The sequence below is a fragment of the Rhinatrema bivittatum genome, chromosome 9 (assembly GCF_901001135.1).
Source record: "Rhinatrema bivittatum chromosome 9, aRhiBiv1.1, whole genome shotgun sequence".
In the NCBI taxonomy this organism is placed as follows: domain Eukaryota; kingdom Metazoa; phylum Chordata; class Amphibia; order Gymnophiona; family Rhinatrematidae; genus Rhinatrema; species Rhinatrema bivittatum.
Window position 1 is genome coordinate 18288967 of NC_042623.1, and position 27452 is coordinate 18316418.

Here is a 27452-nt window from a genome sequence, read left to right on the forward strand (position 1 = left end):
TAGGCTAATTTCCGAGGCTTGATATCATGATTTCCTCCCCAAGAGGGCAGAAGCAATTGCAGGAAAAGATTCTTAAGCATTGCAAAAAAACAAAACAAAACCCAACAACAAAAAACCCTAAACCCCAGGTGACTGAACGGTAAAACTTTGCAATAGCCCGTGGGATCCGTGATTGCTGTGCTGCACGGCCCGGGGAAGCTCGAGGCCTTTGAATGAGTGCGCGCGCTGCCCAGCTGCGGCCCTACCCTTCACCTTGTCAATCACCGGTCCTTTAAGAAGCACGAGCCCGGCGTCCCGCACAGCTGGGGCTTTGCTGCCGGAGACTGCATTGGTAAAAGAAAAGCGAAACGAGCTAGGTTGCTTTTTTTTTTAATATCTTATTTATTGGTGTGCGCGCTTTCTCTCTTCCCGTGATGGTAAGTGGATGACCCCGCTCCTAAGAAGTTTCTATGGAAGCTGTTGCAAGCAGGTTTTTGGGGGTCTACCTTTGCTTTTGCATTCCGAATGCATGAAGGGGCTGCGTTTGGATGTGATCTTTATCCGGGTCCCTGTTTGAATTTTATGCATTTGTGCAGTAGGTGCTTTGGCTTTTGACATTTGTCTTTTTTATTTGCCCTAAAACAAAGCACTAGGAAGTGGCCAGTGATGTAGAGTGATGTCATAATTTGGGTCTAACTTCTTACTGTGGTTAGTTTTTTCTTCTGTTGGGAGGGGAGAAGGAAATAGGAGGAAGGTAACTTAACAGGTCTTCTCTAGGTCTCTGTCCTTTCTCTATGGTTGGGTGGCTGCTTGACTTCAGGTCCTAAAGGCCCTGTTTCTGGAGCACCGACTGTGGACTGGTGTTTAATTTGCTGCTTAAGTACAGCTGGAAGGCCTGTTTCTTCCATTGTAATCTGCATTCCAGGAATTAAAGTGCATTAGGAAGGGGAACGAAAAAACCCTTGGACTGGAGTGAAGTCTTCCTCTAGAATCCCTGTGCCGCTGCCAGTTTTGACTCCTCGTCTTGTGGTGCGGTGGTAGGCAGCTCCAGTCCCTGAGGGCTGCAAGCAGGTGCCTCTGGTTCTCAGGATATCCACAATGAATATGCATGAGAGAAATCTGTCTGTATGTCCTGCCTCCATTTCATGCATCTGAAAACCAGACCTGTTTGCAGCACTGGAGGACCAGCGTTACCTACCCCTGTTGCAGCCTTATTTATTTAAAGTCTGTAGCCTGCTGATTCACAAATCTCAGTGGGTAATGGAGGATACATGCATGATTAAACTCAATAGACAATGTACAGCTAGTACATACTCTGGTTATTGTGCTACGTAATAACAAACCTCCTGAGGCATAGCGTGGTGGGTACGGCAGGAAGATGCATAGCATGATCAATCCAGAAGGCTGAGGGACATGATAGCACGCTCCATGGCATTAGCACCCCAAGGAATGCATGCGGCGTACACTAACAGGATAACTTTCACAGAAAAGCACAAGCCCAAAAAAGCACGTGTGTGACTTTTTTTTAATAATGAATGCATGAAAATGTGTACAAAAAAAGTTTTGTGTGTGTACATCATAGGCTGGTCCTTAAAACCTTTTTCATATGTATCTTTCATTTGTGTGACTCTGTTTAAAAAAACAAAACTTTTTTTTGTATTCCTGCATTTAAAAAATGTGAAATTTCATTCTGCCTTGCCATGATCTAGAGGCTTAAGCAGAGACGCACACTCGTCATCAGAATATTATTAGAAAACTTATCTTAAATCTAGTGTAGCTGACTTGACAAGTCCCAGACTAACACATGCTGTTACCGTGTCCACCTCAGAGATGCTTTTTTTCTCTGCATTCATTGTTTCACTGAAATCTCTCCTCTCATGTGTTGATGAGACCACTTGCTCATTTATTTATTTATTTATTTGGTTGGCTGGGCCTTATGGCAAGGATAGCCAGCTCTGGTCCTTGAGTGTTGCAAGCTGGCCTGACTTTCCACTGCCACCAGGATATGCATGAGATGCGTTTGCCATGTAGGTAGTGCATGCAGATGCATCTCATTGAATATTCAAGGTGAAAATCTCAAAACCCCACCTAGCTTCCGGCACTCGAGGGATGGAGTTGCCTATCCCTGCTCAATGAGGAGATTTGAGGGTTCTCTCACATCTGTGTCTTCTCTATAGCTCCCGTGTCCACGTTGTCTGCGTCTCCATAGAAATATGGCATGGTGCATGACTGTGGGTTATTTCTATTACTGGACAGTTCTCATTGGGGGCAATGGAACACATTTTTGGTTGGGAAGGCCAAGCCAATCGAGTTCTCTACCTTCCCCCCCCCCCCCCAGATCAGTGGTAGCTGGGGCCCTGTCCTTCTCCTCTTCCTCTGCCCCCTGGCCTGATTGCTGCTCTGAAGTGCCCAGCTGTACAGTGTTCCCCAATGTTTCAAAGCCACCGCCAGGCTGAGGGCTGCAGAGGTGGAGGGGGCAGCCGAATTGTTGCTGCTCTCCTGCTGCCTGCACGACCTTGGATCTCACCAAGCAATTCTATGGGAAGAGTAAGGCTTTGATGGGGCCCTGGCCCCTGTGACCCAACCCATTCCAACTCTTATGGTTCTCATTAAAAGAAGTTCAGACTGGGAATTAGTTAGCAAGGTGTAAGGAGAGGTAGTAAGAATACGAATTTAACAAGGTGCACTCTCCTGCATCCCCTAAAGGACTGTATTGGGCTTCTAACGTGGAGTGGCAGCAGGTGATCAAGAAGCCTGGTCTGAGACACAAATGTCTACCCACAGTGTTAGTGCAGCCTGTGGAAATTGGAAGTTAATATCCAGGCCGCTGAGTTTACTGAATGTCAGCATATGCACACCTGGGGCAGGGTCCCTGCCACCAGCCTTGGGGTTGTGCCATACTGGATGCTGTGTTATACTGAACAAATACCCAGGTGCCTCCCGCACAGCCTGCCAGCTATTCTCCGGTATTGCAGCTCACTCGCACAGAGCAAACCTCTTCATAAACCAGCAGCTACTTTAGTTAAACCTCGGCTCAGCACAGACTGCAGGGCATCTGACTTTCAGGAGCCAATCAAGAGCCAGCTCAATCACCCGGGGAAAAGGGGAAGCTGTTGACCAATCAGGAAGTGGGAGAACTTGACAAAATTGGAAGGTGTGGTGTGTGTGTGTGTTGTTTATAAATCCTGTTGTGCTGAGCTTGAAGGCAGGGGCTGGAGAGCAGAGAGCTGGCAGACGGAGCGGGAGCGGTGGCCTTGTTCCTGTGTCCCCAGGGCACTGTGAGAGGGAGGAGGAGGAATTCCCTGCAGAAGGACCCCAGAGAAGGACTTGAAACAGAGAGTGCTGACCCTTAGCAGGAGCCAGTGTGGCCAAAGCAGAGCCAAGGGGGTCAGCCAGGAGTCCTGGTGTGAATCCTCCCTGCAGACAGGGGCTGGGATAAGGACACCTCCGGTAGGGTCTGCAGCACTGTACCCTGTACCAAGGACTAGAGTGAGGGGAAAAGAAGATATCCAAGGCGGATGGGTCGCTCTTCCCTCTGTGTTTCAGTAACCTGCACCCCCCGCATCTTGCCAATTCTTAGCCAGAAGGCAGGTGGGGGTGGTTCCCTGTATTACTGGGGGGGGGGGACACACACACCCCCACCCCCTTCTCCCCCTCCCAATGGATCCTAACATCCATGTCCTAGAATAATACGCCATTATCATTCGGCTCTCTTCGTACCTAAGCCGTACATTAACCATTTACATTCTGTTCAATGATCTGTGAACGGTGCGTTCCTTCCCGCTTGTTAAGCGGAGCTGAATGCGGGTGGTGGTACTGGTTCTGGAATAAATGGGCCCTGTTGAGCTTTGAGATGCATTGTGTGGGTTGTGTTTTTTTTAAATACCAATTTTTTTGCCTTCTCTGCTCCCAAGGTGTCCCAATAAAACAACGTAATGAGTTATCGGAGTGAATTCCATTAAATTGTTTCCCAGTGAAAATTAGAGGTCTGTCCCTAGGGGTGGGTGGGGAAATGCCAGCTTGCAAGTGCAGACCAGAAGCCTCTCTCCCTCCTACCCTCCAGGCTGTGCGGAAGCTCAGAGCCTTGGCGATCTCCTCCTTCATTATTGTGGCCTCGCTCAGGCAGGGCAGAGCTGCTTCTTGGATCTGAGCAGCTCTTACAATCGCACAGACTTGAGTTGGAAGGCTGAGGGTTTAGTACTTATTCAGATCATAGGGCATCCTTTTTTTTTCCTTCCTTGGTGAAAGGGTAGGGAAAAGTTGATAGGGGCAGTTGTCAGTTCACATCTGGAGGAACAAGCGCTAGCTGTGCCTGGAGGGTCGGAAGAGTGTGGTCACGGCCCCTTTGGATGAGAGAGTGCTGAGAAGGTAGGTTGTGGTTCATAATCAACCTGTTTTGATGACATCTATGCAAGAAATGTAGTGTAGTATGAGGTTTGGCAAGCTTAGGAGTTGGAATTACCCCTGGACTAGAGGGTGATGTGTGACTGTGGATGAAGGATAGCTGTTGACATAAGCAGTATGGGGTTTCTTTTTGTTCAGGGTATTACATTTAGGAGGGACTCTGTATAGAAAACAGATCTGTAACCCACCGCGCTGTAAGTTCTTCTAGATTTATATGCACCAGCGTTATGGCCGTACAATCGTGGAGATTCAGGAAGCTTGTTGGGTTCATGCCCGCCATGTTCAGTTAAGGCCAAGAGGAGGAAGGTTTTGGAATGGCCTCTCTCTCAATGACTGGGTGGCTTTTTACCCAGACTGAACAATTTCATCCTTCCTAAAGACATTACAACTTGACCCATCCTGTTGGGAGAATTACAGGCCTAATGCCCACTTGCCTTTAATGTCTTGGAAAGCTGTGGACTCCCAGATCTTTGGTTATTGGAAAACACTTTCCGTCTGGGTCTAGACTCTGTTGTAACACTGGGGGCTTTGCTGTCTTTACCAGATAATGTTTTGAGACATTTGGAAGTGGGGTCCTCTTCAGTATTGGCACCGTTTGCATTTTTCCAATGCCTTTGATCTAACAGATTATATTTTGATTAACAGGTGTGAACAGGCTGACTTAGGTAGTAGTCCTTGCTTGGGTTTCGTCCTTTAAGTGACCAATTCCAATGGATTAAAATTGGTGAGGAATGTTTTCAAATGCAGCCTGTAAAACTGGGGGTGCCACAGGGCTCTTGTTTTATCACCTTTACATGTTAACACATTTATGTGGTCCTTGGCGGGTTTGTTTTAGTGGCAGAGGTTATATCTCTGCCAATGACCTCCAGTTCCTGATTCCGTTGGACCAGGGAGCAGACTGTGTTGGCTGAATTTTTAGATAGGATTGCTGGCTGCCTGCAGGACGGTCAACTGGCTTTAAATGAATCAAAAACAGATTGGTCATGATTTTAGAGTTACTGGTGTCTTCTCTTGGAAAGTCATGTAAGACTTATCTCTTCTGTGCTAAAAGCCTTACTTATCTCTTTCTGTGGAAGCTTCTGTAGGGCAAAGTGTTATTGCAACTGAAGATAATGCATCAACAAAAACTTTAGATAAGCACAGTTAAGGTTTTGGTGCTTTCCCTAGATATTGGGGTGCTAGACTGTTGTAATGGTTTGATAGGGCTACCTAAAACCCTGATAAGGCAGTTGCAATTGATTCAGAATAGTGTGGTGAGACTTTATTTTTGGAAAGTTTCTCTCTAGGTGGAGAAGGGCATCTGGTGCCCCCACCCCCATGGCTTGCCTCTCTGCACTGGCTTCCAATTGCAGAGAGGGCTAAAATTATGATGTTGACCACTTGATGTGCATGTGCAAATGGACCAATATAGGACGGCAAAGTTGGCGTTGCCTAGGCCTGATCATGCTCTCAGGGTTTCCTGGGGACACAGTTTACGACTCTGGTGGCTTTAAATTAGAATTGGGTCGGGGTTCAAAATGTGCTTTTATGTCTCTTGCTCCTCAGGCTTGGAATGCTTTACGGGCTTTACTGAGAAATGATTTAGAAAGCTGGTCAAGGTTCATCTTTTTCCATTTCAGTACTTAACAGAGGGGAGGCAGATGAGATTACTTTGGGTCCTGTGAGTGGACGTTTGGGTTTGGAGGGTGACGGTGGGATCTTTGTAACTGGTTGTATGTCTGTTTTTATTTGGTTATGTGAAATTTGTGAAACATTTTTTATTGTAATGCAGTATTACACTTTACATTTATTTCTTAATTGCTTTGATATTGTAACCATACTTCCTGGCACAATTTCATTAACTTTACTGAAAATGATTAAATTATGTTCTTTGTTTGAAGGTGGCAAAATCCTTAATCTTGGGGGTTACATTTTTTTTTCTCATCATTGATTAAAAGATTGATTGCCTTCAAGATTCTGTAGGGTTCTTAATATATTTGTATAATGTAATTCTCCTTTTCAATGCATTTTTTGTATCTTTTGGGTAACCTTTAAAAAAAAAAACAAAAACAAATTAACCAGCAAATCAACAAACAAGTTTGTAGTTGAATTTTTTATTTTTTCATTGGAAGAACTTAATATCTGTTTTGTGCTTCAGTGTTGGAAAAGGTTGGTGTGTTTCAGTTTTTTGTTTTTTTTAACTGATCATAGCCTTGCTTATACAGGAAGGGCCTAATTTACTAAGCATTCATCACATTGATAAAGGTATAAAATGTAAGCACATTTCTAAGTGACACAAGTTTGTTTCACTAGAAAACAACAAAACCCTACTGAAATTCAGGGATATATTTTTGTTCCCTTTCATTTTGGAAATGAAAAAACCCAGTCCTGCTGACAAAAAAAACAAAACTGACCCCCTTCCTTCCCAGGTGTCACCTACCACTTACCCTTACGTGGGATTATAGTATTTGAAATGGGGCAGGAGTGATCTCCTGGCCGGCCCTGAGGCCAGGACTGCTTTCACCATATGATAAAATAGTGCAGGCCTCAGGGCCAGCTGGTACCGTCTTGAAAATGGAGCTATGGGGCAGAAGTGAGCTAGGCATCGCTCCAGCCCCCATTTCAAATACTGGAACACCACAGGGGCATTTTAAATTTTATCACTGCCGTGGGGGGAATAGGAGTTGGTGGGGTAGGGCTTTTTCTTTATCTTTTTTTTCTTGTGTAAGACGTTCCCTAAACTGCCTCTTCTCGATGCCACGTTAATATCTCAACATATCCTGCATGGGGTTTGTGTGATGAGTAGTTCTTAAAGGTGGGACACTCCCTAGTGGGAGATGAAATGAGTTTAACCAAACTCCTGGGCCCTCATAATATAGGATTCTTTGTGTGGGGGGGGGAGTGCCTTTTTTAAGACAGAAGTGTTTCCAGTCCTGCTGGAACAGGGACTGAGACACAAGGTCAGGTGTCCAGACCTTCAGCATTGGGAAGTGGTTGTGGCTTGGAGTCCCAGAGTAATTCCTGAGACTTTTTTTTTTTTTTTCTTTTGAGTTACCTGGAGATCCACTTCCAGAAGGATTGCTTCAGAGGTTGGATAAAGTGGATTGGCCTTCACGGGAGTTGAAAGGGAAAACCTAACAAGGCAAGGTCCTAGCAGTGACTGACGGACAAATGTTATCAAGAGACTTTTTTTTTTTTTTTCTCTTGAACATTGAAAGAGAATTAGAGAAATAGAAATGAGAGCTGCATCCGGAGAAGCAGATGCCAGGGAAAGTTCCCAGAAGGGAGGAGATACTTGGCCCAAAGAGCTTACCTGCCCATGTGAACTGGAATTTTTATGATATTAAACTCTTATTTTTTCTATCTGGACGGTTCCCTATAGTGTACTGGCTGTGGATTTTGTTGTCCTGCAGACAGTAACCATTTAAAGGTGTTTTTGTTTTGTCATTTGTGTGGATTCTGTTGGTGGGGTGGGAGGGTTTGTTTTTCTTGCTGGACAGAGGAGCTCCAGGTGAGAAGGGTCTTGAAAGAATGACCTTCTCCCGCCCTCCCCTGTGCGGCAAGAGCAGGAGTCCAGAGCTGCATGGCCAGGAGACGTGGAGGCAGGAGCTTGGCTTGTTTCCCGTATTTTTTTGTAGGGTGTGTTAGTGTCTAATAAACATCACATGAAATTAAACAAAAAAACCCCCACTTTTTGCACACTCTATTTAAAAAAAAAAAAAAAAGCATAAATATGACCCCCAAGTGCTCTAAATCATTCTCGCATGATAAAACAGCACTACTTTTACTCTTAGGACCGGGGGTGGGCTGAGAGTGATCCGGACCCTGGGCAATAAGGATTATTGGCCCCTAAGCACCCATCTGAGGCTAGGGAAAAATATTGTGGGCCCTTAGGCATTGCCCTATAGCATGAATAGTCAGTCTGTCCCTGCTTAGGACAGACAACTTGGTTCTCGAATCACAAGTATAGTATGTGGGGGGTGTGGTCTGTTGTTTTTTTGCAAAGCTAACGTCATTAATATTTAGAATGCAGAACGTTCCAATGTGGGAAGTTCTTAGGGGGTGGTGACTTTTGGTGGGTGCCCACCCCTAAAGGGGATTTGGGGAGGGTGTTCAGGGTTTATAAAATGTTTCTCGAGAGGTAGGAGAGAGCTGGAGGTAGTCTGAGGAGTCCTCTCTGATATGGCTGGGAGCAACTGGCAGGATGAGGGCCCCCTCTGCCTCTGGGGGGGGGCCCCTATTCTGCCTGGGAAAGCTCCAGAAGTTTGGGTTTTTCACTAAGAACCTTTCTCCCTGGGGACCTGAAGAAAGTGCCTCGGTGGGGATTGTGAGGGAGAAAGGAATGGAGGGTTGAACTGGAGAGACTTGTAAGTAACAGGGGTGGGAGTTTTGAGATGAGAACTGCAGACTGTATTTATTAAAGCGCTTTTTTTTTTTTTTTCCTTCTGAACACTGCACTACCTAAAGGTTACAACGTTGAAAAGAGGGATACTTTGCGTGGCAGGCTTATGACTTTCTCAGTGCTTTATTTACTGTAGGGATGTTTGCTTTTTTTTAAAAATAGATTTCATGTAGGAATATGCACTGATTTTATCCAAATGAGAAAAACATGATGCATGAGTTAATGATCAGCTCAACTTGTTAAAAAAAAAAAAAAAAAAGTTTTTTCTTTTCTGGGATTATGCTGATGCTTTGCCAGAGAGCACCAGTCCCCTGGAATACCCTCTTGTACCTTGCTCCTTTTTAAAAATGCTGGGCCACACACATCCCTCTCCCTCCTGCTAGAAGCCATGATCATGTGTAGTTCCAACCCTCCCTCCCCCAACAAGAAGTGCCACTTGAAAAGGATCCAAAAGCCAAGCTGGGAGGACACGAGCTTCGTCCTCTCTGGCTAAGTGTCCAGCATAGCTCTGACTGCATGCTTGGTTACGCTATCAGCATTGCTGTCCAGTGTGGCTCCTGCTTGGCCCCCTACTCTACTCTGGTCCTCAAGAGCCACAAACTGGCCAGGTTTTCAGGAGATCTACATTACAATATGCATGAAATAAATTTTGCATGCATTGCCTCCATTGTATGCAATCATCTCATGCATATTCATAGTGGACGTCCTAAAATCCAGATCGGTTTGTGGTGCTCTAGGATCGGGAGCTGGCCACCTTTGTACTAGAGAGTAATCCAGTGGTGCTCAAACCAGTCTGGGGGCCCCTCCCAGGTGTCTTGCAGGAGTTGAAGGATTTCTGGTACAGCTGGTGTTGGTATGGAGACTTTATCTAGTAGAAGTCAGTGAGGCTGGGAGACCTGGAAGGGAGACCAGCCAAGAGACTTGCCAGGTCAGGGATCGTCCTTGCAGGGGCCTAACCCTGGGCAGTATGCCACAGAGAGAGTGAAGGGATTTTCACAGATTAATCTGACGTGTGAGTACTTTCAGGATCAAGAGAGGCTCTGTTCTCCTTTCCCCTCTAGCTCCCCTGCAGTCCCAGTAAAAGTTAGAGGGCTAACCTTGGGAGCGACTTACAATATATATCATCTGGAGGAGTGGTAAAATTCTATAAACTTTATCTGGATTTTTTCTACTGCTTTGCTATGGATTTTAGTTTTCTGCTTGCTGAGCTGGCTATCTTGTCAAAATAAATTTTTTTTCTCCTTTGCAGCACACCTGCTCTCCCTGGCTTTGGATCCTTTTCGGGGTGGATTTCTAGGGAAAGGGATCGGGAAGGATTTTTGTTGACATGGAATTTCACTTCAGTTGGGAAGATGGTGTTGGTGTTGTAATTGTGGCTTCTGGCAGGGCATGGGGGGTGCATATGAACCAACTTTTTTTTAAACCTTTTTACCTTGAATCAGAGTCAGTTTTCAGGACTTCTGGTCTCCGTGCTCAGCGCATTCCTTCCCATTGGATTGGGGAACTGGGTAGACTGGTGGGCTTTTTTCTTGCATGCCACGGTGGCAGTTTTCACGTCCTTTTGTGTGTTCTGCTGCCCTCTACAGGCCATTGGTGTGCACAGTATGTCAGAGTGCACGATGTGTGCGCAGAGCCGTTTTTTGGGCATGATTTTTACACGCACAGAATATTTCACTGTTCCCACACTTAACTTGGTGCACGAGTTCGTGTACCTTGCTGTGCTTTCTTCTAGGCGCTTATTTTTTGTGCGCATTCCACTTTTGAGTGTGAGTTTACCACCTCAATGGTGCCAGTAAGCAAGAAGCCTAAGCCTCATCCTATTTGTGTTGCCCGTCATATTAGGGCTTCTAACCTGTGTCGGCACTGCCCAGATGCTCAGGGAGAGAGATGTCTTCCTCAGATTTTGCTAAGCCTGGCTCTTCACATTCTGATGATGGGTTGGTCCTGGCCTTGAGTGGTGGGGGAATGCCAGATCTTGGTTCTCATCTGCTGGCGAGGGCAGTTCTGAGGGCCCTGCTCCAGTTCCTTCTGGGCTTGGTTTGGACCCAGCATCTTTTCTTGGGTGGAATTTTGTGAAGGCTTAGAAGCCTTTCTTCAGGCACAGTTCTCGGGTTCCCCCCCCATTCCTGACTGGAACCTTGGCTGGTGGCTCCTCCTTTTTCCAATCCTATGCTTAAGCACCAGGGCTCACCTCAGCTCTCTGTGGGAATTCCCAACAAGAATCTAGATGGCACTTATGAGGTTGGTCCCGATTCCTTGGAAGATGGGGAAATTCCTGCAAGACTGGAACCATATAGAACCACGTTACGGTTCTTTCATAGAGATGAACTGCCGGCCCTGATTTCCCAGACCTTGAAAGAGCTGGGTGCCAGAGCTGAGGAAGAATGTCATTTTGGTTTCTGTACATAAAGCCTCTTGTGTTTTCCCTGTGATGGATGCCCATCTGGAATGGGATGTCCCAGAGGCAAATTTTAAAGGGGATCAGACGCTGGAAGGCCTGTGAGAGCGTTTACATTTTCCCCAAAGTGGATGCACTGGTATGTGCCTTCTCGAAGCAGACAACTATCCCCGTAGAGGGAGGAGCAGCTTTGAAGGATGTACATGATAGAAGAATTGAGGCTATTCTTAAAGTCTTTAAGGTGGTGGCAATGACTTTACAGATTGCCTTCTGTTGTGCCCTAGTGGCGAGATTTTGTCTGCTTCTCTTTCAGGAGGTTGAGTCTAGAGAGAATCCCAGGGCAGTTACGGAACCTGTTGCCACTTTAGCTGTAATCTGGTCTGGACCTCGGCCAGAGGAGTGGCTTCGGTGATAGTGGCAAGGCATCAACTGTGGTTGCAAAATTGGTCAGCTGATGCAGGCTCCAAAGCCAATCCTACCAAGGTGCCCTTTAAAGGATTGCTTTTGTTCAGGAGCAAGTTGGAGAAACTGGCCAGTAAGTGGGGCGCGTCTCTCCTGCCTCAGTTGCGCAGGATAAGAAGCAGTTACAGCGCCCCTTTGGTACAAGAGGTCGACTCTGGGGTTCCAGGCATTTTTCGTCCCTTCAGAGGGGCGACCTTTCAGCGGACTCGGCCTTTTGGTAGGGCTCGGATGAAGGCTTGCAAACCTTCTTTCCAGAACAGGAAATAGAAGGACGTCTCACTTCTATTGGAGGTGGGTCAAGATCATATCGGACCAGTGGGTCCTGGAGGTGATACAAGAAGGGTATGCACTGAATTTCATAGTATTCCTTTGGACGTGTTAATGGTGTCTCCTTGCCACTCCCCACAGAAGATGCAGAGCGTGGAGTTTATGCTTCAAAGGCTCCTCAGACTGAGGGTTGTGGTTCTGGTGCCCATGTCTCAAAGTATAGGGCAATATTCCATTTTGTTGTGCCCAGGAAGGAGGGCACCTTTTGTCCCATCCCAGATCTAAAGAGTATCAACCGTCAGTTGGAAGGTGACTCATTTTCGCATGGAAACCTTGTGCTCTGTGCAAATGAAAGTGTAGTTGGGGGGGGGGGGGGGGGGATTTCTGACCTCCTTGGATCTGTCAGAGACTTACCTTCATATTCCCATCTGATTTGAACACAAATTCTTTTAAAGCTTTGTGGTATTGGAGCGCCATTATTAGTTTCGGGCGCTGCCTTTTGGTCTAGCCACCACTTCCAGAACATTTTTCAAGGATATGGTGGTAGTACAGTGGCCTTGCGAAAAGAAGGCATCCTGTGCACCCGTATATGGACAACTGGCTAATTTGAGTCAAGTCTCAGGAAGGGAGCTGTCTGGCACGCAAGGTGATAATCTTATTGCAGGAGCTCTGTTGGGTTTTGAACCCGTCCAAGAGCAATGTTCAGCTATCCCAGTCACTGGAGTATCTGGGAGTCTGGGTCGACACGGGACAGGACAGAGGTTTTCTATTGGCAGTTTGGATCCAGAAATTGATGTGTCAAGTGTTAGTTGGTGAACACCATATGCCCGATGGTGTGGTCCTATCTACAGGTGCTCAGCTTGATGGTAGCTACCCTGGAAGTGGTGCTGTGGAAAAGGGCACATATGCGTCCTCTTCAGCACTCTCATATTGGAACCCACAGTCTCGGGACTATGCAGTTCAGATCCTCTTGCCAATGAAAATCTGCTCCCACCTCCAGTGGTATTTGCAGGTGGATCATCTGAGAAAGGGAATTCCCTTGTCCCTCGCTGACCTGGTTTGTACTCACGACAGATGCAAGTCTCCCAAGTTTGGAGGGCTCGCTGTGTGGAGTTAATGGCACAGGGCATTGGAAAGCTTGAGTCCTGCTGGAACATCAATCGCCTGGAGGCCCGGGCAGTATGGCTGGCATGCTGGCAGTTCAGCCACAGGCTGTGGGATTAAGCTGTTTGTGTGATGTCGGGACAACATGACGATGGTGGTCTATAACAATCACCAGGGAGGAACCAAGAGCCAGCAAGTGTCGCAGGAAATAGACCAGCTGATGGAATGGGTGGAAGGCCATCTGCAGATCTCAGCCTCTCACATTGTAGGAAAAGACAACATAAGAGCAGACTTTCTCAACAGGGGAGTCTGGACCCAGGAGAGTGGGTGTTGTCAGCCGAGGCATATAGCTGATTGTGGATCACTGGGGCCTTCTGTTCCTAGACCTGCTGGCGACTTCTCGAAATGTGAAAGTTCCTCAATTCTACAGTTGCAGGAGAGATCTGTGGTCCCTGGGAATAGATGCTCTCGTACAGATCTGGCCGGAAGACAGATTGCTTTATGCTTTTTCTCCGTGGCCCTTGCTAGGCAGGATAATTCTAAAGATCGAGGGCCACAGGGGGCTAGTACTCCTGTTGATGCTGGACTTACCCAGGTGTCTGTATGCAGACTTGCGATGACTCCTAGTGGAGGCCCCCCTTTTGTCTTTCGCCGCACATGGATCTGTTACAGCAGGGACTAGTTCTTCACGAGGATCAGACTCTGGTCTTACTGTTTTGGCCCTTGAGAGGGCTTGCCTGTTAAAGCATGGTTATTCTCTGTGGTGATTGCCACTGTATTCCGTGCAGGTTTGGAGAGTTTGAGGCCTGGTGTGAGGAGCAAGGTGTTCTTCCTTGTTCAGTTAAGATCCCTCTCATTCTGGATTTTTTTGAAGGATGGATTAAAGGCTTGGCCCTTAATTCCTTGAAGGTGCAGGTTGTGGCTCTTGCCAGTTTCAGAGGCTTGGTGAATGATGTTTCAATCTCTCCCTGATGTGGCTTTTTTGGGGTTTGTTTTTTTTAAGGAAGTAAAGCATCTTAGGGCCTCCTTGAGGTTATCAGTTCCACTGTGGCGTTTTAATTTGGTGCCTGATTTTTTTGGTGGGCTCTACATTTCAACCACTGCGTAGCCTTTCCTTGCAGTTGTTGTCCTTGAAGACCATGTTGCTGGTGGCTGTATGTTCTGTGTAGAAATTGAGCCGCAGGCCTGGTCTTGCTGGGAGCAGTTCCTTCGGGTGACTCCGGGGGTGTAACAGCTGCGTACTCTTCCATCCTTCTTGACCAAGGTAGTCTCAGACTCTTTCATTTGAATCAGTCCATCTCCTTGCCATCCCTGGATAAGATCAGGGATGTGGAGGAGTATCTCCTCTTGCACTCCTTGGATGTTAAATGACTTGTCATACAGTATCTGGAGGTTTCTGACCCTTTTTGAAAGACTGATTGCCTGTTTGTTCTCTATGGCAGGAGTAAGCAGGGCACTCCAGCTTCATGGGCTGCCATAGCTTGTTGGATTAAGGAGATAGTCATGGCCGCATATGTGGATGTCGAAAAGCCATTGCCTACTCCCGGGTTAGGGCTCATTCCACTAGAGCTCAGTCCGTGTCATGGGCGGAGGTTAGTCTGTCTCTCGTCGATATCTGCCGAGCTGCGACGTGCTCCTCCTTACACACTTTCTCCAGGTTTTATCATCTGGATGTGCAGGCCAGAGAGGATGCAGTCATTGCACGTGCGGTGTTGAATGGACCTTGGGCAGCCTCCCACCCTGTTGGGGAGTAGCTTTTGTACATCCCACTGGTCCCGAGTCCCATCTGTCTACACGCTAAGAAATGGAGAAATTACCTGATGATTTTGTTTTCCTTAGTGTAGACAGATGGACTCTGCTTCCTGCCATCGGGTGCCGCATGAGTGTCAGTCCTCCTGTGGGGCTCTGGATCCCAAGGGATTACTGGTAAGTGTTCATCCAGTCCCTAGTTTGGAGAAGCTAGAATCTTATGTGGTTTGGTTGAGTACAGTTTGGTTACTTTTTTTTTTTAATCAATCATGTTTTTTGCTAGTCTGTCCCCAGTTGCTTTTGAAGAGAATACTGGCAGGCTGGGGTCACTGCAGGGCTATATATACTGTGACGTCAGCTTGCTCCGTCTCCATCTGCTGGCAGGGGAGCATAAAGCCACTGGCCCTGAGTCCATCTGCCTACACTAATTTCTCCACTGTAGGTTGCTCTGGAGGACATGTCTTGCTGGCCCCTGTTTGTAGGAGGGTAGAAGCTGGCTTTGTTTTGAAGTTCTATTACCTTAGAATGTGTAGTGGAGGTAACCTGTAAACACTTACTGTACTTATATAGTTCTAAGCACTTTAGTTTTTACAATTTCTGAAGCCAGAGGGCCTTGAAAGACCAGATGTTGTCTAATGTAGTAATATAGTTACTAATTTTTTTGTGTTCCACTTCTGTTTTGGCACCTCTTATAGATAACTGCATTTTCTGTATACTGTTCAGTAACTGGTATTTGTATTTAGGTGTAATGAAACTGTTGCCTTGTTACCTGGCAGAAATAAAACACACAGATGCTGGTGTGTGTTCTGAAAAAGGCAGTGAATTATAAGCATGCAACAAATATAGTGATAAGCGTCCTTGTGATTATATGGGACCACTTATGAGAGTGGTCCAAAGAGAAGTAATACCAAGTATTTTCAAGGCTATGTCTTTGGTGACTGCTTGACTGAGCAATCTGGTACAATCAAGTAAGTTCCCTTCGTCAGGTATGGCAACTCCTGTGATTCCCAGTGAGAGTAGGGCATTGGCTCTCCTAAGTCTGAGCACAGCGCTGGGGATTCAGAGGAGTTTAGGGTCTCATCTGTTCTGCATGATCCTCCTTTTTTTGTACTTCGACTGGATTGGTCTCCTGCAGGTGCAGTCCTTTGCTACTGTGCCACCACACCAACTAAGAAATACAGCATCTTAATAGTCATGTACACATCTGTGCTTCATTTCTTGTGGTTCCTGATGTCTAAGTTTAAGGTTTATTTTTATACTGTCATCAGTAGAACCATCATAAAGGTGAACAATAAATTAGAGCATGAAAATACAATTAATAATCAATACATAAAACAAGTAATAAGTCAGTGATCAATGAAGCATTGTAAAATCATAAATACTTAAACATTAAAATTAATAAAGTGCAAGAAGATAAAATGGTAAAAATACAAAATAACAATGTGCTACATTAAGCTGAGTTCTTCTGTCACTGTGTATTCAATATAGGCACATTTAAATAGCCATGTTTTTAAGTTCTGCTTTAAATTTTTTAATATCAGCTTGCATTCTTATTTCTTCAGGCAGTGTTCCACAGTTTTGGGCCTGCTATAGATAATGCTCGTTCACGAACTTGACTAAATTTAGCCGATTTGATTGACGGTACTGTTAACAGTCCTTTGTTGGCTGACCGTAGATTCCTCTACGGGACGTGTAAGCGTATCGTTGTGTTCAGCCATTCAGTATTTGAGCCATAGACTAGATTATGAATTATGCATGCAGCTTTGTACTGTATATGATAAATCAGAGGCAGCCAATGTAATGATATAAGTATAGGAGTTATATGGTCACTTTTTTTTTGTGTGCTTGTTAGGAGCTGCAGCATTTTGCAATATTTGTAGAGGTCTAATAGCATTAAGTGGTAATCCTAGTAAAAGGGTGTTTGCAAATAGGAGCGCCTGGAGGACTGATCTAAAATCGTTGGGTTCTAACAAGGCTTTAATTTCCAGAGTTTATTTAACATTTTTTCTATACTGAACTTCATGACAAGCTTCATATCAGGCCGGTTTACATCAAACTTAGGGGTTAACTTAACAAAACCATATAACCAGAAGGCCGAAGCGCAGATACAAATAACAAGGAGAATAAAACTTGGGGGCTATAGTAGCCAGGAAACAAAGGACAGAAAAACTGGAGAATGAACACAAATGAATATACAATGGCTGGGTTGGACATTTAGTCTATTGAGCTTTATGACGAAAAATGTTGCACTGTTAGGTTTCAGGGAAGGCTTGGACGAAAAGCCAAGTCTTGAGTTTTTTTCGGAATGTAGTCAAGCAGGGTTCCAGTCTTAGGTCAGTCAGTAGGTTGTTCCAGATGATGGGGCCAACTGTGGAGAAAGCTCGTTCTTTCATGGAGGTTAGGTGGGTGGATTTATTTGGGGGAACTTGAAGGGTTCCTTTGTGTGCCGTTCTGATAGGTCTTGTAGATGTGTATAATTTGAGGGGGAACTGAAGGTCTAAAGGAAATTGGTTGTGTATTGATTTGTAGATAATGGTGAGAGCTTTGTGCAAAATTCTGTATTTAATAGGTAACCAGTGTAAATTTTTAAGTATAGGGGTGATGTGAGTTCTCCGGTTAGTGTTGGTTAATATCCTGGCTGCTGCATTCTGGAGCATCTGTAGTGGTCTAGTGGCAGAGATCGGGAGTCCTAGAAGGAGAGTGTTGCAGTAGTCTGTTTTGGAAAATATTGTTGACTGGAGGACAGTTCTGAAGTCCTGGTTAACAATTTAAAGTAACAGTCTTTTTAAATTTGGTTGCAATGTGCTTATTCCAGGATAATTCTGAATCGATAGTGACTCCCAAAGCTCTCACATAGCGGGAAGTTTTAATTTTTGTATCAATTTTTAAAAGCGGAAGTTCCTCTTGTCTGCGTTCTCGTTCTAATAAAATTGTTTTATTCATATTCAATATCAACTTCATATGTCTCAAAAGTTGTTGTAGAGTGGATAGATAAACTGCTATAACTTTATAAGTTTGTTCAATTGAATCCTTAATAGGGACGAGAAATTGTATGTCACTGGCATACATATAAAAATTCAATCCTAAACCACTTAAAAGATGACAAATAGGTAAAGCATAAATATTAAGGGTCGTTGAAAGAGCAGAACCATGCTGTACTCCAGTTTTAAGAGGATATTTTTTGGAAAAGTTTCTATTTTAACCTGAAATGACCGATGGTTGAGAAGATGAAAACCAATTTAAAACAATGCCATTAATACCAATTTCTCTAAAGCAATCTATTAAATGCAGTGATCAACAGTATCAAATGCTGCTGATAAATCTAAGTGTTAAAAAAAAAAAAAATCAGCTAATTGATTTTGAGCTATTTTTTTTCAGCCACTCGCTATGAAAGATTTATTTATTTATTTTTAATTGTTATATACCGGTGTTCCTGTATAGAATACATATCGCACCGGTTTACAGAGAACTGAACTGTTGCCTCAGGGGCGGATACATTGAAACAGTAGTAGAAAACTTACAGAGAAACCAATGGGATGCACTTCAAGACATGATTAGCAAAAAGAAGTATAATTCAAAGCCTAAACAATTCAAAATTTACAGTGGGGTTGGTGGACCAGTGTCTGTAAAGCTCTATTTATCGGCTCTTAGCTATCAGGGAACGCTTGGCTAAACAGCCATGTCTTTAGCTTCTTTTTGAATACCAAGAGGCAGGGTTCTTGACGGAGCTCTGGAGGGAACGTGTTCCAAAGTGAGGGGCCAGCTGTGGAAAGGGCGCGTTTCCTAAGTGAGGTTTTGGCAGGCTGGGTTAGATGTGCAGTCGTTTATCACGAATTAGGCAATTACAACGAAATTGCCTAATTCGTATTGGTTCGGGGGCCCCGAAACCCGAAAAGGATTTTCCCCGAACTTCGGGGAAATTTCGTTTTTCGGGTTTGCATGGGGAGAGGGGCACTTTTTTTTTTTTTTTTAAATTAAAAACTACCCCAAACATTTAAATTAACTATAATACAACCCCCCCCATCCCGATCCCTCCCCAAGACTTATGAACATCCCTGGTGGTTCAGCGGGGTCCTGGGTGGCATTTGATCCTCCGTGCCCATGTGCACCATTGCCAGGCTTGCTCAAAATGGTGCCGAATAGCCTGAACTACCATGTCACAGGGGCTACCGGCGCCATTGGTCAGCCCCTGTCACATGATAGGAGCACAAGATGGCGCCGATGGCCATGTGACAGGGGCTGACCAATGGCACCGGTAGCCCCTGTGACATGGTAGTTCAGGCTATTCGGCACCATTTTGAGCAAGCCTGGCAATGGCGCACATGGGCACGGAGGATCAAATGCCACCCAGGACCCTGCTGGACCACCAGGGATGTTCATAAGTCTTGGGGAGGGATCGGGATGGGGGGGGGGGGGGGAGTTTGTATGTACGAAAATGCTTTTAAATGCTTGGGGTGGGGTTTTTTAGCTTCGTTTCCCGCTTAGTTTTTTGGCCCGTTTTCGGGTTTCCTCGTTTCGTTTTTCAAAAAAACTAAACGAGAACCCGAATTTTACCACTAAGTATCAGTCAAAAAAAGACCTGGTAGAAAAAAACGAAGCACATCTCTAGGCTGGGTGTGTAGCATGTCCTTGTACGCTCTTCTGATGGGTCTCATGGTGGTGTGCCGCTGAAGTTGGAAAGTTAGGTTGAGGGGGGAGGTGTTGTGTAAGGCCTTATGGATCATCATAAGGGCTTTGAAGAGTATCCTGAATTTAATTGGCAGCCAGTGAAGGTTCTGGAGGATAGGGGTGATGTGTTCCCTTTTATTGGTTTTAGAGAGGATTCTGGACCATCTGAAGAGGTTTGATTGTGCTGGCGGGTAGGCCCAGGAGAAGTTAGTTGCAGTAATCCAGTTTCGGGAGGATGATAGATTGTAATACCAGGCGGAAATCTCGCCTGGTATTACAAGATAAATTTGAAATGGGTCTGTAATTGCTTAATTGGGCTGAATCAAGATGTGGCTTTTTTATAATAGGTTTAATGGCTTTTTTATATTTCAGGTACTAAACCCTTCAATTAATTGATAATTTCAGCAATCGGGAAAGCAATTATATTTTACAATTGTCTTTAAGGTAGGAATAGGATCAATCGGGTGAGCTGGATTTAATTTTTTATTAAAGTTTCTGTTTCAGAAGCTGATGCAAGATCAAACGTAGCCCAAGATGTTCCTTCTTTCTTAATCATTTTGATGTCTTGATAAGGCCTTGTATTAAAATTTGCATTTAAAGCATCAATTTTTTGTTTTTAAAGTACAAGGTGATATCGTCGCACTTGTCTTCTGACAAACTATTTGTTTGAAGGTTGTTTTGATAATAGAAAAAAGCATTCTAGGATTATGCTGATATTCTGCATTTTTTAATTGTAAAAGTCTGGGTTTTTTTATTTTTTTTGCTGCGTCAGTTTTTTTTTTTTTTTTGTATTGATTCAAGGCTAAGTGAAAGGAGGTTGGCGTATAATTTGTTTTTCTCCAACTTCTTTCTAATTTACATAATGTTATTTTTTGTACTTTATTTGTTTGGTATACCATGGGTTCTGGCTATTTTTTTTATATAGGGGCATAATCTATCAGCAATCTTATTAGTTTCTTGTATCCATTCTACTGTAGCTTCAGTACAATCTTTTACTTAGAATTTGCGGATACAATAACTAATCTCAAGTTCTGATTGTATCTGTGGTCTAAAAGTTATATAGGAGTCACTATTGGTACAGCCTTTTTTTAGGGCATATGAATTCAATGTCGGAGCAGATTAGAAAATGATTGGACCATGGTACTGGGAAGGTCTTCAAAGATGTATTTTTACATAAATTTTTATTCGTAAAAATCAGATGAAGGGAATGCCCTGCTTTGTGTAGGAATATCAGAGGTTTATAATCCTAAAGCGAGAAGGGAATCAAGGAACGTGGTACATGTATTGTCTAGACTCTATATATTGTCCAGCTCCTCATTTCTGAATTAGTGTTTCTTCAAACTTAAGCAGCTTCTTGAAACATATATGAATGTGTTCTGAAATATTTTATAGTTATCGCTAAGCTGCAGAGTCTTTCAGCCTGAGCAGCTTCTTGTGCTTAACTGATGCTTCCTTTTTGGTGAAGCATTTCCTCATTCTTTAACTTGCAGTGTTCCTTCACTAAGTAAAGCAGTGACTCTATTACTTCACTCTATGTAGGCAAGAAGTTGTTTATAGATTTCCTTTGGCAGGCGTTAATTTCTGATAGTAAAGTGTGCGGCTTGGCCACACATTGTACTTTCTGTATTGCGGGTGACTGACACTAGGCTCATCAACACGCATTTGCATGTAATGGAGCGCTGTTGGTTTCGGGGGAGGGAGGGGGGTTTGGCAGCGCGTTTTCCACGCGCTATTACACCTTACAGTATAAGGGGTGGTAATAGCGCGGCCAAATGGGGGCTAAACGGTATCTGCCTGTGCGTACACGGAAATGTGTTTGGATCCTCTTTCTCTATAGTCTAATACATTAGGTCAGTAGTTAAGAGCTTGGTCGGACCCAAATGTGGATCACAGGTGCTTGGGTCCAGCAGGGCCCAAGAATCTTGCAGAGGTGATACATTTAAGCCATGTGAAAGATGGTGGAAGGCAATGCCAGAATTGCAACAATGCCTGGTGAAAGAGAAATACTGAGGTGTTCATGCTTGGAAAAGACTTCCTGTTGGCCAGCAAGTTGAAACTAACTTGTCACCTGAGTACTCTGTCTTGGGGTAGGAGACAGGAGGTAAAAAGTGATTGAGGGATTATTTCTGTAGTGAGTCCCCTGATTTCACGGGAGGGTCAGAGTCTTATCTCGTGCCTCTGGCGCATGCTGTATCTGGAAAGTCTGTCTCCACGTGGGTTTCGTGGAAGGGAGAACAAAACCCTGCAACTTCAGTGAAGTCAGTTTTCAGGAAATGATGCATGATAGAAACAGGTCCCAATTAGTATTAGAATCTGCTATTTCTGGTAGATCTACATGATCTTTAACACAACGAAAATGCATAGGTTTGTAAATCATTGGAATTTAGAGGAAACTGTCTAATCGTCACAGAGTAGGTAATGGGCCCACTGGCTGGTTGGGCTGACAATGGCAATGTATTAGTACTATTTCCGAACCAAGCAGTCTCTCTTGAATCTCACTTTCTGGCCAAATAACTGTACACTGGCTGATGTTGTAAATGCCTTGAGGTGCACATAACTGTTATGGTACTGTGTAAACATACAGCACCATACATAAAGTACTGTATATGTGGCCATAGTGTCAGTACCATGGTGATCATTTGAGGTGGCTGGAACACAACTTCTTATTCTTGCATGCAGACAATATTTTGATATTTTTTGCAACTCTTCATAATGTATATCTTCTCTTGCACTCTTCCCTCATTTCAGAGGGAGTGCATCTCTGTGCATCTTGGCCAGGCAGGGGTCCAGATGGGCAATTCCTGCTGGGAGCTGTACTGCCTGGAGCACAGAATCCAGCCGGATGGGATCATTCCTGGCGGTAAAGGAAGCGGACAAGGGAGCCTGTCCTACGAAACGTTCTTCAGCGAAACTGAGTCGGGGAAACACGTACCAAGAGCTGTGTTTGTGGATCTGGAGCCAACAGTCATTGGTAATAAAACTCTGCTCGGGCCTCTGGAAATGGCTGTGAGAATAAAATTTGTGCTTCATTCATTCTTGCTCTCTCCCTGCCCCTCCTACATCCCCCCCCCCCCCCCCCCCCCATCCTTTCATTAGTAACTCTGCAAGTTTTTTTTGTATTTTGTGACATGTTCTGTTGGAATGTGTTTTCCAGGCGTTATCTTTTATCATCACTTTTTTTTTTTTATGCTATGGTCCAGTTTGTTCCCAGCTGGTGTATATCATAAGCACCTCAGGAAGCACTAAAACTAAATATTTTTCTGCCCTGTATATGTTGCATGCCAGAAGATGACAATTTAGTGCAAGCCATTTCTATAAAATAAGCAGATCCTGTCAGACAAAATAAGAAGATCCTGTCAGACAAATCTGATTGACTTTTTTGACTGGGTAACCAAGGAATTGGATAGAGGAAGAGCGCTCGATATCATATACTTGGATTTCAGCAAAGCTTTTGATACGGTTCCGCACAGGAGACTGGTGAATAAAACGAGAAGCTTGGGAGTGAGTGCCAAGGTGGTGACCTGGATTGCAAATTGGTTTACGGACAGAAGACAATGTGTGATGGTAAATGGAACCTTCTCTGAAGAGAGAGCGGTTTTAAGTGGTGTACCGCAAGGATCGGTGTTGGGACCGGTCCTGTTCAATATCTTTGTGAGCGACATTGCGGACGGGATAGAAGGTAAGGTTTGTCTTTTTGCGGATGACACTAAGATCTGCAACAGAGTGGACACGCCGGAAGGAGTGGAGAGAATGAGACGGAATCTAAGGAAACTGGAAGAGTGGTCGAAGATATGGCAGCTGAGATTCAATGCCAAGAAGTGCAAAGTCATGCATATGGGGAGTGGAAATCCAAATGAACTGTATTTAATGGGGGGGGAAAGGCTGATGTGCACGGAGCAGGAGAGGGACCTTGGGGTGATGGTGTCTAATGATCTGAAGTCGGCGAAACAATGCGACAAGGCGATAGCTAAAGCCAGAAGAATGCTGGGCTGCATAGAGAGAGGAATATCGAGTAAGAAAAGGGAAGTGATTATTCCCTTGTACAGGTCCTTGGTGAGGCCTCACCTGGAGTACTGTGTTCAGTTCTGGAGACCGTACCTTCAAAAAGACAAAGACAAGATGGAGGCGGTACAGAGAAGGGCGACCAGGAAGGTGGAGGATCTTCATCGGATGACGTACGAGGAGAGATTGAAGAATCTAAATATGTACACCCTGGAGGAAAGGAGGAGCAGAGGTGATATGATACAGACTTTCAGATACTTGAAAGGTGTTAATGATCAAAAGACAACGACAAACCTTTTCCTAAGGAAAAAAATCAGCAGAACCAGGGGTCACGATTTGAAGCTCCAGGGAGGAAGATTCAGAACCAATGTCAGGAAGTATTTCTTCACGGAGAGGGTGGTGGATGCCTGGAATGCCCTTCCGGAGGATGTGGTGAAGACCAGAACTGTGAAGGACTTCAAAGGGGCGTGGGATAAACACTGTGGATCCATAAAGTCAAGAGGCTGCCAATGAAGAGTGGGTGACTCGCCAGAATGATGGCTACTGCCTGGAGTCAATACCCTTATTAAATAAACATACACAGGCTTGACTCCAACATCGCTCTAAGCTTCAACAGCAAGAGGAAATGTGGAAAAAAGGATTCACACTCACAAAGAGGGGAGTAGCTGGCTTGTTACGGCGGTTACTACCCCAAATCAAATAAGCCTGATACTTCACTTTCGATGCACATCCAGCATGGCTCTCTGCTTCAACGGCATGGGAGAAGACTTGTACGTCACGCATATCCAGCATAGCTCCCTGCTTCAACGGCAGGGGAGAAGAAAAACAACCAATAAGGGCTAATAACATAGTCTGGGTAAAACAAATAAGCATGGGTGCAGCTTGCTTATTGCGGCGGCTACTACCCCAAACTAATCAAGCTAGATATTTCACTTGGATGCAGCTCCATCACTGCTCTCTACATTAAAGGTGGGGATGGAAGGGAAATAGAACCAAGAGCTAAGAGAAACAGATAAGTATGAGAGAAAATGTGTGAAGCTTGCTGGGCAGACTGGATGGGCCATTTGGTCTTCTTCTGCCGTCATTTCTATGTTTCTATAAGCACTACGTGCAGTAGTAAAAGGCCTGGCGCTGAGGAAAAACCTTGCATTGTCCTGGAATCACTGTATGGAGAGGGAAGGAAAGATCTTTCCCTTGTAAAACTGTGCAGTTCCCGGATGCTTTATCTTGTGACCCGTACAATATGAAAGCAGAAACTGTAATATCTTAATATTTCAATATTGCAATTATACTGGCCTTTTAAAAAGATTTTTAAGTTCTAAGCATGCATACATGCACTTCTTATTCATAAGCTTTTGCCAAATTAAAAATTATCCACCCGAAATAAACTGTAGGAATGAAAGGAATATTATATTAGATATCTATAACTTTTTTTTTTTTATTACCACAGATGAGATCCGAACTGGGACCTACCGCACCCTGTTCCACCCAGAGCAGCTCCTTACAGGCAAGGAAGACGCAGCCAACAACTATGCCCGGGGCCACTACACTGTTGGGAAGGAAATGGCTGATCCTGTCTTGGACAGGATCCGTAAAATGGCAAGTAGATATATATATCTAACGACAGAGTCCATGTCTACCAGGCCTGCATGAACATTAAAGTGAGAATACATTGCTGTGCCTTTTTTGAAACTGGGTACTAAATTTCATAATACTATTTTGCAATAAATAAAACCTGGAAATATAGGACTCCTAGTGGTGAAGAGACATGATAGTATTGCATAAATTACTTCATGGCCCTGAAGAGTTGATTTCAGATTCTGGTGTGTTAACTACATATAAAGATATGAAGTTTCTCTGTCTCTTGCAGGCTGACCAGTGCAGTGGCCTTCAAGGTTTTCTGGTCTTCAACAGCTTTGGCGGTGGAACAGGTTCTGGGTTTACTTCTCTGTTGATGGAACAGTTTTCAAACTTCTACTCCAAACAGTCCAAGTTGCAGTTTTCGGTATACCCTGCCCCACGGATCTCCACAGCAGTGGTGGAACCCTACAATGCTGTTTTGACCACCCACACAACGCTAGAACATTCAGACTGTGTGTTTATGGTGGACAATGAGGCCATTTATGACCTCTGCAAGCGCAGTCTTGATATTGAGCGTCCATCATACATTAACTTAAACCAATTAATAGCACAGACTGTGTCTTCTATTACTGCTTCTCTGAGGTTTGATGGTGTCTTGAATGTTGATCTGATTGAGTTCCAAACTAACTTGGTGCCCTATCCCAGAATCCATTTTCCTCTCTCCACCTATTCACCTATTGTATCTACCGAAAAGGCTCGTCATGAGCAGTTCTCTGTGCCTGAAATCACTAATGCTTGCTTTGAGTTTTCTAATCAGATGGTAAAATGTGACCCTAGACGTGGTAAGTACATGGCATGTTGCTTGCTGTATCGTGGCGATGTGGTGCCCAAGGATGTCAATGCTGCTATAGCTGCAATTAAAACCAAGAGGTCGATCCAGTTTGTGGACTGGTGTCCCACTGGATTTAAGGTGGGCATAAACTACCAGCCTCCCACAGTGGTGCCGGGAGGAGACCTGGCTAAGGTCGAACGTGCGGTCTGCATGTTGAGCAATACCACGGCCATAGCCGAAGCCTGGGCACGGCTGGATCACAAGTTTGATCTGATGTACTCCAAAAGAGCCTTTGTGCACTGGTACGTGGGGGAGGGGATGGAGGAGGGGGAGTTCTCTGAGGCTAGGGAAGACTTGGCTGCCCTGGAGAAAGACTATGAGGAAGTGGGAATGTCTTCTGATGGGGTAGAGGAAGAGGAGGACCAATATTGAATACTTCCGGCCATTGTGTGCTGGGAAAGCTTCACTGCTAAACGTGGCTACAACTGCACAGGCTACCTGCAATGAGCTAATGATTATCTTGTACATGAAATGGTGATGGAAGTTATTTGGCAACAAGATCTAGCAGGTCCTGTGGTCTAGTCGAAGCCGAACCACTGTGGCAATGATTCTGCTAAAATATCTTCCCTTATTCATGTTTGGTGTTGTCGCCTTCATGTTAGGTTGGAAGCATTGATCTGGCAGAGTCCAGTTTCATGGGGTTTATTGCTTTGAAAGGGATCCTGAGGTCATTACGGTCTGAAAGCTGATGTATTGAGCTTGGGCAAACCTTTTTTTTTTATTGTAAGAAAGCTGAGCTGATGATGGTGGGTACATGTTTTGTATACTGAATTAAAATTTTGTTTGCAAAAACTCTTTTGAGCATATTTTTAGACTGGTGATGAAGCAAAAAAAATATATATTAGTGCTCTTAACTCGAATTGTTGGAAAGAAAAATCCCGACCGTGCATGATGACGGAGATCTCATTCATTTGTAGGCCACCTAGCTTTACCACAATGCATAATTCAGTATTGGGGCTACTTCAGTTAGAAATTCACCGAAGTCCTAATTTGTAGTGGGTTTTTTCTGTTTTTCAGTGAAGCAAAACACTTTTTGTACAGAACTGTGGATATGCACATTCCATGCTTTTTTTTGTGTAACTAAAGCTTATTTTTACTAAGGATAAACTCCACAGATCTACACACATGGGTCCATTTTAGGCTTTGCTGCAAAGGTCATCTGAGAATAATGAAGCCTAACTGGACAATCTAAAATCCTAAATGAAGCAAACTAAACTCTTTTTAGACACTTCCTGGCCTAGGGCACAGGTAGAAATAGGGGTCTTATTTTTATTTCTAAAGGTTAAGTAATGCTGCAATTTCTATTGCGTGTGGTAGTGACCAATCACAAAGCTGCCAGATGTTTTTACAAATGCAGCACTTAACGCTTCATCTCCCTTCTGTAATCAGAATATAAATGGGAAGTGAGCCCAAGCTTTCAGCCTTGGCTCACTGCAGGGTGAGACATGAAAACGTACTTGCCTGATCTCATAGGAGCTCTTTGACTTAACCTGATTCAAACTGTTGGCTGCTCTTACTCCCTGGACTTATTTAGGGTCTACCCCTAAGTAACGGTGCTGGTGTTA

At 44.5% G+C, this 27452-nt stretch overlaps 1 protein-coding gene across 2 annotated transcripts; it reads left to right on the top strand.

The window, feature by feature from the left end:
* LOC115099290 (tubulin alpha-3 chain-like) lies at positions 1-26682 on the top strand. Of its 2 annotated transcripts, none has more exons than XM_029616848.1 (4): positions 1-128; positions 22161-22383; positions 24865-25013; positions 25285-26682. In XM_029616848.1, exons 1-4 carry the CDS (start codon positions 27-29, stop codon positions 26257-26259), a joined length of 1449 nt encoding a protein of 482 aa, XP_029472708.1. In that variant the 5' UTR covers positions 1-26; the 3' UTR covers positions 26260-26682. The 2 variants fall into 2 exon arrangements, with proteins under 2 accessions (XP_029472708.1, XP_029472709.1); XM_029616849.1 differs by lacking the exon at positions 1-128 and adding an exon at positions 269-416.
* The last annotated feature ends 770 nt before the right edge of the window (positions 26683-27452 follow it).